The following is a 14,010-nucleotide window of genomic DNA, read 5'->3' as shown; positions in this document are numbered from 1 at the left end:
CCCACCCCAACCAGCATCGAAACACGCCGCTGGCTTGTTTCACACCAAAGAGATGTCTGATAGCAGCCATGATGGCTATCTGCCTCCCAGCACTGCACTGGACCTGGGGATCCAGGCAGGGGAACCCCTGCACTGCTCCAGTGCTTGCTTCCACCCCTTGGAGTGAGAATCTCCACAGGGCTCAGTGATACAGCCAACACACAGAGTGACTGGATAGTCCCAGCCTGGCTATCCTGGGCTAATGCACTACCAAAGAGAAGGAAAGTTCATGACTATTTTACAATCCCACCCTGCTGCCCCTTCCCCTCCCCCCCCAGCAGTTCACAGCTGCCACCCCAGAGCAACCACCACCAGAATACCCCTGCAAAGCCACAGGATTCCCATTCCTTCAGAGGGGGCAGCCACCCTAGACCATGCCCTACTTCTTCACAGAGTGTGGCAGCCACCCTGGGAGAGAGCCAATCTGTTTCCTTGTTGCTGACTAAAAGCAAGCTGAGGAAAGCACCATGCTGCTTTTGCAGCAGGGTTGTGCAACATGCACATACACAGGGCTGCCACTGCCCACATCTAATGTGATCAACTCCTCTGTCCATGGTGTGCACTGGCATTTTCCAGAGGGGCGTAAGAAATGAGTAGCTTGACTAAAGGCACAGAAGCATTACTGTGAGGTGGGACTTTTTGGCAAATCAACTGTTGTACAGTAAATGCCAGTGTATCTGGTCTTACCCAGTGGTAATGGGAAGCTAGTTTGCAATAGCTCAGCTCTTGTTGACTGAGGGAAAAAGCATCACTGGTTAGCTTTCACTTACTGTGAAGCAATAGCAGCACACTGACACTGACCATAAAGCAGCTGCTGAGTGGTAAAGTCCCATCCTCCTCTGTCTTGTGGCAGCTTGTTCACATGCTTATGTCAGGGAGACTGCAGGATTAGCTTAATGGTCATAAAGCACTTTGAGATCCTTGGGCAATTAATTCTTGTATAATCATTACACTCTGTAAACTCACAGCTGAGCCTCTCCATCCCCTTGCTGAATAGGCACGGGGTCAGCATAACCATCAGTGACAGGTGATCAAGAATGCATTGCTGAGGGCCCTAGCACTTTGCTTGGCTTGACTGCAATTGTGCACATGCTCTGCATCAAAAAGGGGTGCACAGAGCTGGGGCATTTCTTTGTACCAACAAAGACCAAAAGGCCGGTTGTGTGGCTATATTAGGGGACTGCTCAGACCTAAGTTTGGCCCTGAGAAGTGACACTGACTTCCTGTGGGGCTTTGGCAAGTGGCAGCCTGCTCTCCAAGACTGATATTTAGCTGTATTACATACAGCTATGTTGGCATGTATGGTGACCTCCAGAGCCCCTGCTGGGAGGCTTTGTAGAAATGGGGCCTCTGCCTCAAAGAGTAGTTCAATAACATGTTCCGATAGGTTTTGCCAACCAATCATAGACTTCATCACATTCCAAAGCCTATCCCAATCATGCAGGTGGTCCAATAAAAAGTATCACTGACAAAAAATCTTGTCTTAGACTTCGTTCTGCCATTCTTGGTCAGCAGCTCTTTGCACTGAGAAACCTCTGAGCTAACAGTGCTCTTGCAGCCTTCCCAGGGAACAGCACAGTGAGCGTAGGGACATGTTGGGGTTTAAAATAAGATCGCTCGGGGATGAGCCGTCAATTAACAGTTCTAGCCCAGGTCATGTCAACCACAGTAGAAATAACTTAGGTAGCCTAAGGGAACCCACTCCTACGACAGCCCAAGGAAAGGTAACATCCCATCACATACGGAAGCCTAGGGCTTCCCATAGCAGACTCAATTGCCTGTACACAAATGCCCGGAGCCTGGGAAACAAGCAAAAGGAAATGGCCCTTCTCTTGTGTGATAAAGATTATGATCTCGTAGGCATAACGGAGACCTGGTGGGACTCCACCTACGACTGGTCTGTTGGTATAGAAGGCTATACTTTGTACAGGAGGGACTGTGCTGGGAAGAGGGATGGGGGTGTAGCTCTCTACGTCAAGGAGCGGTACATATCCCTTCAAACTGAGTTCCCTAACCATGAAGGCCGTCTTGAGACCCTTTGGGTTAAAATACGGGAAGAGCATGGGGAAGGAAGTATACTCGTAGGAGTCTATTATAGAACTCCCCACCAAAAAGAACTGGAACGTGAATTCAATAAGGAACTGGTTGAGGCCGCACACTCCCAATGCATGATCGTCATGGGGGACTTCAACCTCCCTGATATCTTGTGGGAAGAGCACACAGCCAAAACTGACCAGTTACGTAACTTTCTTACTTGCGTTGATGACCTCTACCTAAAGCAAGAGGTCTACAGGTTGACTAGGGGAGAGGCACTGCTGGATCTAGTTCTGGCCAAAGGGGACGATCTGGTGAGCGATCTGAGGATCAAGGGGAAGCTTGGTGACAGCGACCATGAACCGATCACTTTGTCCAATGCAGGGCAGGCAAATCTCTCAGTAAGACAGAAATCCTCAACTTTGGGAAGGCTGACTTTCACAAACTCAGGAGATTGATCAGTCAGGCACTAAGAGGCTGTGCCCCCTAGAAAGGGGAGTCCACAAGGAATGGTTATTCCTTAAGAGTGCAATCCTTGAAGCGCAAGGGAAGTCCATCTCGTCCCACAAGAAATGAAGTCAGTGGGCAGGGAAGTCCCCTTGGCTAAACAGAGAACTGTTGGACCTCCTGAAAGTTAAAGCAGAGGCCTACACTGGATGGAAAACAGGAAGCATCACCAAGGAGGACTACTCAGCACTCGCCCGCACATGTAGAGAGTGGTCCAGAAAAGCCAAGGCAGAAACTGAACTTAAGCTAGCCACAGGAATCAAGGACAACAAAAAGTCCTTCTTCAGATATGTAGGAAGTCGAAGAAAAAACAAAGGCAGCATTGGACCCCTGCGAGATCAAATGGGGCAGCTGACATTGGACGCCCAAGAAAAGGCCAATCTCCTAAATGATTACTTTGTGTCAGTTTTCCACCCACCCAAGGGGGTCATGCTGTCAGACAGGATGCAAAACAGCCAGGGAGAGGGAGATGGGCCCATAATTGACATAGATCAGGCAAGGGAACACCTCGAGAGGCTAGACATCCAAGTCTGCAGGCCCAGACAGAATGCACCCAAGAGTATTGAGGGAGCTGGCAGACATCATAGCACACTCTATGGCGATATTTGAAAATTCATGGCGCTCAGGTGAGGTTCCAGAACAGGGGTAGGCACAGGTGCCAGAATGTGGCACTCAAAGGCATTTTGCTCGGCACATGTGCCTCTGGGTGGATGGCGGGGAAGGGGCTGGGGCTACATGGCAACAGCAAGGATTGGGCCCCTCATGGCTCCCCCATCATCTACCCCTGGCACACTAACATCTTACAAGTTGAAGTTGGGGGCATTTTCAGCACTCTGCCCAAAAATGTTGCTGACCCTGTTCCACAAGATTGGAAAAGAGCCAATGTGGTCCCAATCTTCAAGAAAGGAAGGAAGGAAGATCCAGGAAATTACAGGCCAATCAGTCTGACATCCATCCCTGGAAAGATCTTGGAGAAAATCATCAAGAGATCCATCAGCAACAGGCTAACGGAATACCGGCCAATATGGCTTTATTACTGGCAGGTCTTGCCTGACCAACCTCGTCTCCTTCTATGACCAGATGACGCATTGCCTGGACAAGGGAGTCTAGGTTGATGTCATATATCTGAATTTCAAGAAAGCCTTTGACTTAGTTGAGGTTGCATCTCCCCAGCTTAACTATGAGGCCATCAGGGAGACTCTCTCACAGTCTGATAGCTGGGGAACTGGCTCTGGGGTAGGACCCAAAGAGTAGCAGTTGATGGGAGCAAATCAATGTGGCGCAACGTGACCAGTGGTGTCCCTCAGGGCTCGGTACTCAGGCCAGTACTCTTCAACATCTTCATTAATTATCTGGATTCGGGCGTCAGATGCGGACTGGCAAAGTTTGCAGATGACACTACACTATGGGGGAAGGTGGTCAGATTGGAAGACAGGCTGGGGATACAGGATGACCTGGACACACTCGCAAGGTGGGTGGACCAAAACCTGATGGCCTTAAACGTAGAGAAGTGAAAGGTGCTCCACCTTGGGAGGAACATCCACCAGCATACTTATAAGTTTGGCAGTGCTACGCTCACTAGCAAAACGACCAAAAGAGACTTGGGGGTTCTTGACTGACCACAAGATAAACATGAGCCACCAATACAATGCCATGACTGGCAAAGCAAACCAAACTGGCATGCATCCACCAATGCATCTCAAGCAAAACCAGGGGTGTCATCCTTCCGCTTTACTCGGCCTTAGTGAGGCCGCAGCTGGAGTACTGCGTCCAGTTTTGGGCCCCACCACTTCAGGAGGGACATGGATAAGCTTAAGACAGTTCCAAAGGAAAGCCACCCATATGATCAAAGGCCAATAGGGCAAGCCTTACAAGGAGAGGCTGAGGGACTTGGGACTCTTCAGCCTGGAGAAGAGAAGGCTCAGGGGGGACCCGGTGGCAGCCTATAAGTATAAGGGTGGTGCAACAGGACAGCTGTTCACCAGGGCTTACCAAGGGATAAAAAGGTCCAATGGCCACAAATTCCTGGAAGGCCGATTTAGACTGGACATAAGAAAAAACTTCTTTACAGTCTGTGTCCAGGGTCTGGAACAGACTCTCCCCATGCAAGCACCTACTCTGGACTCATTCACAAGGCATCTGGACATTTATCTTGCTGGGATCACTTGACCGCAACAGGCTTCCTGCCTATGGCAGGGAGGCTGGACTCTATGATCTCGCAAGGTCCCTTCCAGTCCCTAATGTATATGAAATCTATGTTCAGGTAGAGAAGGCTAGAGGGCTAGCAAAGCAGTTAAAAATAACCAAATAAGGGCGGTTGCAGTAGCAGCTTTGGACAGCCAGATCAACCAGCATGTCATCCACTCCTCCCCTCCTCCCACCTCACCATCTCAGGGGATTCGAAGAGCCCACTACTCACCACAGAAGGAACTCTGGGGAGTAATCAAACCGGAACATGTTGTCATCATCTTCCACATAGTTCTCATTCAGGAGTGTGTATAGCTCCTTAAGCTAGAGAGAGAGAGAGAGAGAGAGAGACAGACAGACAGACAGACACACAGTGAGAGAAGAAGTTGGAATCTGCTTACTCAGTAACAGTGTCCTGCCTGGACAGAAGCAACTACAATGAGAGACCCCGTTTACCAAGGTAAAGGGATACCTTTAAAAAGGCTGAGCTAACAGGATGGTGCCCAGATACAGGCAGCCTCTATCAGGACGCCTGAGGCTGCTGGACTATCATGGAATACATCAGATATGCTACCATCTGTCTCTGCACAAGCTACTACTGCAATACTGACTGGAACCATCCTTCCTTGTAGTCTGCTGTAGGCACAATCTATGGACAGTGTTCCTCATGACTTCTACTTGTCCTCTTCTCAATGCCTCTTGCCCCTCACTCAAATGTGTGCGCAATGCTGGAAGTGGAATAAAATAACCCAAGAGGGACATGAAAATCTCTCTGCTGTGGTCTCTCTTTATCAGGTTCACATCATCTTGAAGAGGCAAGACTGGGTTCTGTAGGGTCTTCTTCAAACATATTTTAACAACCCTTGCAGTGGTGGGATGCTGACAGCTCTCATTCCCCTGCTTTACCTGCAGCACGCGAGGTGCTCCTGGTGTCTTTGGGCAGTAGGCCCTGTAGCTGTGCAACAGGGTTGATTGTGTAGTTTTAAAAATAAGTTAAAGCAGCACTTGTCTGAAATAGTTTGGACATGGACCATCCTGCCTTAAGCAGGGACATGGATTATACTGCCTCCTTAAATTTCTTCCAGCCCTACTTTTCTATAATTCTATGATTCCTGAAGCATGAGTTGGCTCTAGAGTTCAAGGGATATGGAGGGGCAGGGGGGAAGGGGATTTCCATTTTGCCTGTAAGAGCTGGCTGAACATGGAAGCACTAGACTGGCAGGAGGATGGATAAATTCTGACCCAAACATCTATGAATCTATAAAATGTTGAATCAAGAGTCAGAGACCCTTCTAGCCTGAAGGCAGCAATTCTCAGACAGATAAATACAGTTTCTGAGGATCACATCCCTTCAATTAAGGGAGGGCAGGAATTCAGCTACTCTGTGGTTACTGCCCCTGTGTCCACTCTTACTCCATGGCAAGAGCTAAAATGACTCTGTTTAACTTTCACTCTCTGCAGGGTAAATGTCGGCGCACAGACAGGTACCATGGAGCTGCTGAGAGTTGTAAAGCCCTGCACTGCTTCCTGCACATACATGAACTTATTATGCCCTGTATTACCCTGCAGCCAGTATAAGCTACAGTGGGGCAACTGACTCCTGTTTTATTCAGTGGTAAACTGCCTTAGTTTAGCTCTTACCATAGGGTTAAAGCCAGCAAATGGACAGTTACTGTACAGTAGCTGTGGCATGGTAAACTCCCATTCCCTGTTAAATATGGGCACAGGTCTTGTATTCTTTATGAGTAGAGGGCAGGACCTTGCCAGAACTGTGGCAATTATTTGTGTACACAAAATTAACAGTCAGAGATTTCCCCAGCCTCAGCTGCTCTTTAAGTGTCCATGTGCCTAACTCCTACACAACAGTGTGAGCTTGCCTAGGACAACTTGCCCACGAAGGAAACAAGGCTGAATTTCCTCAGTTTAGCTGTGGGGTAAAGGTGGGCACAAGGATAATTACTACTGAGGCCAAGTAAATCTCTATTCCTTGTTAACTGCATAGGTTAATTGCAATGTTCGGGGAATCAAAGACTTCATGGAGTTCATGACCTCTAGTTTAGAAGCCACTGCCTTAAGGAAACAGCAGCACAACTGCAGTCCAAGTACAATCCAGCAGATGGGTTCCAGTGAACTTTATGCTACAGGCCACCTCGTCCACAGGCTTATCCTGTGCTGTCCCTACTTACCACGCCTCGGTCCCCGAGGTCCAGGGCATCCCAGATGAAGCCTTGGGGCAAGGTATAGGGCTCCTGACGGATATGGTCTTTGTCTGGTTCAACAGGACCATGAGTGTTCACCACTTCACCTGCAGTACAGAACGAAAGCACAAAAATGGATTTCTTGACCTCCTGGATTCTAGCACTCATGGCAACTGGATGGTTAACAACAGCTCCAACATTTTCAGCCTGAAGGAGCCCAACAAAACTTTGCTATTCATATATACAAGATCAGTCACCCTTTGCTGAAAACCGTTCAGGGATGGAACACGCCAAATGTTTACCACCTCCCTGAGGGGCAGAGGAATGGAATTGCTCATTCAATTAAAATACCAGGACAGGCATAGGAGGGGGGAAAAAAAGCAATTAACTGACTTGGACTGACTAGGTCAAGTGCCAACATCCCTTTTTCTGTGAAAAGCTCCAGAATGACCCAGTGCTCCCTGGTGCTGGTTCTTGAGGGAAAAGAACACCACCCCCAGGAGTTATTCATATCCTTCTGCAACATGCTGGGAGTCCTCCTACCACTACTGAAACACTGACTCAACCTCTTCAGCAGGTCACATCTCAAAAGCAGGGGAGGAGGGTATTAGCAAGAGGCTGTAAACAGAAAACTTTTCCCATTATGGTTTTGCACCATCGCAGTCCTTAGAGCTCAAGCCAGCCTCTTCCCAACACTCTCCCATGGTCTGCAGTGTCCTCCTTGGAGCTTCAAAATGACTGCATCTTCCTGCCAGCTCTGGCCATTGCCATTTGACCAATGCCAGGATTTCCTTCCCACTGTGTTCTCAATAGAGCTGAAATGGTGGCTTTTGTTTAAAAGCAAAATACTATGATTTCTAACAGGCTTTACTGAGCCAAGAGGGCCTGGTTTGGGCACCAGCCTTCTCAGGGATGTTAGCACAGCTCTGCAAAAAACAGTGCTTGTTAAAGCTGCCACAAAGGAGACCTGCTGCATTGTCATTAGGACTCCCGTAAAAATACCCATTAAAAAGGTTTCTCAGCGATGGCTGGGTGAATTTTGGATCAAACCAAGACCATCCACTGTTAATGGTATGAGAAGCCCAGGGACACATCTTCAAAAGCACTCATGTCACAGCTCCCCTATCTCTGGCACTTGAAAATCCAGTCCTAAGACCCTAGGACTCCTCTGTTCCCCAGACTCTAAGCAGCACCAGGTAGGTCAAGCTGTGCAAGTAATACCACTCTTTAATCAGGCCCTGGTGGGCAATGTGTATGTATGTGCATCATGGATCATGGGCAGCCTCTGTGTGTGGCAGGGGACAGGCAGCACAGCAGCAAATGGGGCAGGAAGTAAAAAGCAGAGCAGCAGAGATCAGGCAGTGGAAGGGGACTGGAATGACATTTGGAGAAGGTGCAGGCTTAATTTGCAGCACACTTGCCAAAAAGATTAATCCCTACTGGTCTACCAGAGTCAGGACAGGCAGGCAGAAGCATGAATTCTGTTATCAGCCCTACCACTAGTTTAGTCGAGTTATTTCATTTGGCTATCCATTGTCTGTTCCCTGATCGGCTAACCAGAAACAGCTTGTCCTTACAGGGTTTTCTGAAGCTAAAAGCTTGATACGAAGCATTCTGGGATCCTCCTATGCAAAATATCATCATTATGGGATCAGATTTTCCCCAATGAAGGGAATGACACTATGCTGGCACATTACAGGACCTTCCCGAAAGAACAGGGACTGCAGCCTAAATGCAAGACTACCTGGGAGCTTATTCACTTCCACTAAATAGCCCTTTGAGGAGAGCAAACAAAATAACAGTTCCATAAGTGAGGTGCCAACACTGACAAGCATACAAAGGGACAGCCAGGCGTAACGGGGGCAGTGAGAGGGATCACACATCACCTTCCTGAAAGAAGTTGCTAAGTGGAGCCAGTTTCCCAGTCACCCCAAGGAGGAACAAACCCTGGGTAACTTTAGAAAACAAACAGCTTGGGTTCAGTGGGTTACTTCTTCAGGGAGATGTCAGAGGCAGAGAGAATAAGCAATGAGATTGCAGAAACATTACACAAGCTGCTGCAATCTGCTCCAATTCAGCTGGGACCTGAAGCCCTTCCGAGCAGTCTCTGCCTCAAAAAGCTCTGCTCACTGGGCTTCTCTACTTTTCAGAACCACTTGTCAGCAGAGAAGAGCTGAAAAATACTTCATTACCACACAACTATCACTTCAGTGCACAATCACAATGTCTCTCAGTTATTAGTGCAAATGACCCAGAAATCCCTCTCTGAACAGCAACACATACATATCAACATAGGCTTAATTGGGGGTAGCCATTCATCTCCCCAGAGAATAACCTCATAAATAGCAACAACTAATCTGGCCTGGCCAGCTGAGCTATCACAAACTGCAAATCTCACCTGGATCCCTTACTGGTTTGGTATAAGACTGACAGCTTCCTCCCACAGGTAAGAGAGCATTATTGTGACCAAGAGCCTAGATCAGCAGCTGGTAGAGGGAAACAGGAGTCGGGCTCACCCAGTTCTGTTAGCAGCTCTGCCAACAACTTGCTGCGACACCTTACGCAAATCTATGCCTCAGTTCCCTTCACTATGTAATGGAGCCACAGATTAATCCATAGGTATAAGCGCTCAGGGAAGGCATGTGCAGAGGCTCAAAGGTTTGCTATGCTCACACGTTTTAGTGAGACTCCATAACTGGGTCAGCAGAAATGGCCGTGCTGGCAAACACAGCAGCAGTAGGTAGAGAATAGCTTGATGCTCAACCCGCTGGTCACAGGTCACCACAAAAGGCGAGACATCTGCTAGCATGTAAACACTCACCCATCTGCTACAGGAGCCATGCAGCAACTGGTCCATTTTCCTTGGACCAGGGTTTCCAGTTGGAGGTCCATGGGCCGTATGTGGCCTGCAAGGAGTTAATGTGTGGCCCCCAGGCTCTTATTCAGCCACTCCTATCCACCCCTATCACTCTGGCAACTGCTGCAGCCAGAGTCCCTAGGCTTCCCTTCCTGCTTCAGCTTTTGCTTCCTGCTCCTATCCTAGGGGATGGATGGGGGTAGTGCTATTGGTGTGGCCCCCAGGTTCTTAGAAGTTGGACAGATCCATCTTAGACAATAGGGGACTATAATTGTGTCCATGGCCATATTCCCCTGCAACAGGCTATACTGCAGCCTTGTCCCTCAGTGGCACCTACCCTGTTGCTGGACACACACTACTAGCTTGCAAGCGCACCACTGTACCCAAGTATGAGAAGAGGGAGCATTCTACATTAATGTGTTCAACCAAGACAGCCTTGAACATGACCAGTGGAGATCTTAGTGACCTTCCATGAAACGAAAGAATCAGAGCAAAACCAATCATAGAATCATAGAAAATTAGGGTTGAAAGGGACCTCAGGAGGTAATCTAGTCCAACCCCCTGCTCAAAGCAGGGCTGTCCCCAACTATATCACTTCACCCAAGACTTTATCTAACTGGGTTTTAAAAACTTCCAAGGATGGAGGTTTTTGTCCAGTCAATCCAATCCAAGGTTTGGTTAACTACTACAGAAACTCCCAGCCAGTAGCTTTATCCACTTGTCTATCAAAGAGAGGACAAGAATGAGCAGATGCTAAAAGTCTAAACACCGCTTGTTATTCTTTAAACCGAAATGCGTAACACTGTGAGGATGCTTGAGATCCTAAACTCCAGGTGAAAAAGTCTAGGCATTCCAGACAGGCTCCTGTGCTTCGCTTGTATCAAGCATAATGATGGATTTAAGAAAAGATGCATTTAAGTCAGGCCAGATGCTAAGGTCATGGGCTCAAAAGAAGTTCTAGTAGAGTCAGCAATATCATTATGATAGTATACCAACCTGGGCACAACTCTCATTCACTTGCTTGTACCAAGGAACTGCTAAAAAACATGGTGAAAAAAAGATAACACTCAGAAAACCAGGGCTCAATTTCTGGCTTGGGCACAGGTTCCCTAGGTGACCACAGATAAGTCATTAAACTACGCTTCATTTTCTTCCATCTGTAAGACTTTTCTTAGTTCACATCAGTGCCAGAAGACAAGAGCCACTGATGACTGTGACGCTCAGATACTTATCTGTCCCATGTCATTGTAGCAACATTTTAGAAATACATTGGTAATTACTAGCTGGTCAAGAACTAGGCAAGGGTGATTCAGAAACATTCCAGATCCCACTGTTTTAGTCCTAAGCACCACAGACTGCAGAGCGCAAGGGCCATGGTCTGGGTTGCAGTGCACTCCAATACCTACAAAGGAAGGATGTCTGCAGTGTTCATACCTAGTTTGGGGACTGGCTGCGTGTCCCAGAATTGGTAGCTGCGCTTGCTGGCTTCTTCCATGGTTTTGGCAGGTCCCTGACCTACAGAGAACAGTTCAATGGCTTTCTGAATCTCCTGGATCCTCTCAGCTGGCAATGAGTTCACCTGAATAGCAGAGAGGGGAGGGGGGAAACAGACAGTGAATGAGTCAAGCTACTCACCTTGCTCCTCACAGTTGTACTTTGCTCCTTACGGTTGTATTTCAGGTCCTGTCATTTCAATCTAAACAAACTATGAGCAAACAGGTCACCTGTGTCATGTTGCCCCTGCCCTCTTCCCCTTCCCTCCCTTCCTCCCACCTTCCACCAGGGCCTTGATACAGTCATTTAACAAGGCGCAAGCAGAGTAAAAGGGCTATCCCCTCCAAGCTTGTGCCCCTCACTCAGAGCTCTGGGAAACCACATGAACATAGAGACCGCAACTTGGCACATTTGCTAAGTGCCACACACGGTCTGGTTTCAAAGTACTCCAGGGTCAAAGGGTCTGGAATATCAATCAGGTTAAGAAGCTTTAATCCTCAGGGCATTAACATGAGAAACGAAGCAAGCCATTCTTGAGGCCTCCTTTTGCCCCAGGACAGCAGACACCTCTGGGTTAAAACACTCGCCCAGGCTTTTGCAGTAATGAATGTATATAGCATCTCCCCAGTGCTTCAACCTTGTCCTTTGCCCTTAGATTAAGCCAGGAAGGCAAAAGAGGAACCACAGCTGCCAGGCAAGTCACTGGACAATGCCAATAGCAACAAAACACGACCTGTGTTAGGAGCCAAGGGAAGCAAGCGAAGCAGCAGGAAGCTGCCCCTTCTTACCCGGCTACTTCCCTGGCAGCCAAGCTAGCTCCCCTGCCTCCACACTCATTACATAGAACATGAATTACAGTAGCACCCAGGTGTTTATACGAGCTGAGGAAATGAGGTGCTGTTGAGCCAAAAAAAGGCAGACTGCCTCCGTCCCAAAGAATTCACCCTCCCAACAGACAAGGCAGACAAAGTGGGGAGGGAAAAGTGAGGCTCCAAGAGGGGAAGTAACTGCCCCAGACTACATAGAGGACAGTGGCAGAGCCAGGAAGAAAATGCATGTTATTGTTATGTCCCAGCTCAGAAACCTGGACTTGGGATTAGAACATCTCTATACAGTTCCTTTCTTCTTTCCTGCCTCTGCCCTGCCTAGCCACCCAGTCTCAAATTGATCCCTTCTTGTGGTCAACGTAGTGAAGTGCAGCTTAATGGTGGTAAGGAGTCAGCTGCCCTAGATTTACAGCCTTGCTGGTTACCTAGACATTTCCTAGGGGTAGGCAGCATTTCACTGGAGCCCAGCAAAGTTGCTGTAAGATGGGGAGAGGCAGCAGGTAGTATCCCAGCAGGCAGAGGTATCTCTTCTCTGCTACCAACCCTCAGCAAGCAACACTGCCATGCACAGCACTGGTTAGGCTTACCACCAAAAGATTGTGGGATTGGTGTCCCAGAAGAAAATCACAGCTGGTTTGGGGTCTCAAGGTGGAGAATATTGAAACCCTTTGAATTAAGCAAACTGAGAATACCAGGCACTGTCCAAAAGTCGGAAAATGCACTCATTGTCTCTGAGGCGGGCAAGAGAGGGAAACCAGAAGGTTGGGGGTAGGAGAGAGAGTGCCACTCCTTAGACTCTGTCAGAGTCTAGCCTAAGGAGTGGCACTCTCTCTTTGCCACCTCAAATCAAGAATGCAGGTGATGTCTGGAAAAAAATAAGCCACAGGCATCAGTCTGCAATTTTTACTACTGCACTGTAACTCGCTTTGATACCTTAATGAAGGCCTGTGCCCAGCCTCAGATCTGCCTCAAACCCCGTCCCACTGGGAAGTCCAGAGCCAGGATCCATGCCAGGAGACAGCCCTAAATCTTAGAGCTCTAATGTCAGTAAACAAAGTTAAGCAATCTCAGCATCAGATACAACTGTTGAGGCCCTGCCCAGAGATGTGCCCACATTAAAATCAGTCTTTTGTTAAAGAGCAGGCTCTGATCTGGGGCAACAATCCCTTGGCCCAGCAGAGAGGGGGCGGATTACCTTGACTGGCTGGTCCTGGACATGATCCAGCTGCTCTCCTCCTTTCTCTTTTTTCCGTTTCTGTTTCTTTTTCTTCTTTTTGGCTCCGCTGTCATTTGCTGGACTGAAGCCACTGGGGAACAAAGCAGACATCACTGGAGCCTTTCTCTGAGGACATTTATAAAGTCTTTACAGCTCTATAAAGAAAATAAAAGCTCACTGTTCCGAGTCAGACCTACAGACGCATCGCTCTGGCCTCTGGGTGTCCGAATAATGTGAGCAACAAGAGGTGCAGCCAAGAGTGCATTTCATGGGATTGTTTCAAGCCAAGTTCTTAGCAACCGTCCTAGACATGGCCTTCAACAGAGGCAGACTAAAGCAATCTGCCACTCCTCAGGTTTGTACAGAGTCTGCAGTGTCTGAGTGGCTTCCACCTAGGAGACTGGCAGTCAGGAATCCTTGGCAGGGCTGGCACAATATCTACTCTGCAACTGCAGGTGCACATAGACATACCTAAGCTGGCTTGGGGACCCTATGAGCTGCCTGTGCATTATTTGGGATTCCAGGCAGATATTTGTAGCCCATGCTGACAGCCGTGAAGCAGCTTCCTGACCTAGTTATAGTCTGCCTACCTGTGCTGCTCTCACACCTCCCACTGTAGCGTAGGCACAGTCAGTCTGGGGCTTTCACTCC

General features: G+C 48.4%; 1 protein-coding gene across 1 annotated transcript in view; it reads right to left on the bottom strand.

The window, feature by feature from the left end:
* The window catches only part of NMT1 (N-myristoyltransferase 1), a 39,202-nt gene that overhangs the window by 11,802 nt on the left and 13,390 nt on the right, over positions 1–14,010 (bottom strand). The window contains exons 2-5 of the mRNA XM_006026380.3: positions 13,339–13,450; positions 11,257–11,401; positions 6,954–7,072; positions 5,000–5,091 (exon numbers count right to left, since the gene is read on the bottom strand). Coding sequence (XP_006026442.1) covers positions 5,000–5,091; positions 6,954–7,072; positions 11,257–11,401; positions 13,339–13,450 — 468 coding nt within the window. The remainder of the gene's footprint in view (positions 1–4,999; positions 5,092–6,953; positions 7,073–11,256; positions 11,402–13,338; positions 13,451–14,010) is intronic.

The sequence above is a fragment of the Alligator sinensis genome, unplaced genomic scaffold (assembly GCF_000455745.1).
Source record: "Alligator sinensis unplaced genomic scaffold, ASM45574v1 scaffold919_1, whole genome shotgun sequence".
In the NCBI taxonomy this organism is placed as follows: domain Eukaryota; kingdom Metazoa; phylum Chordata; order Crocodylia; family Alligatoridae; genus Alligator; species Alligator sinensis.
The sequence above is the reverse complement of the archived record's forward strand: the minus strand, read 5'-3'. Positions and strand labels throughout refer to the sequence as shown.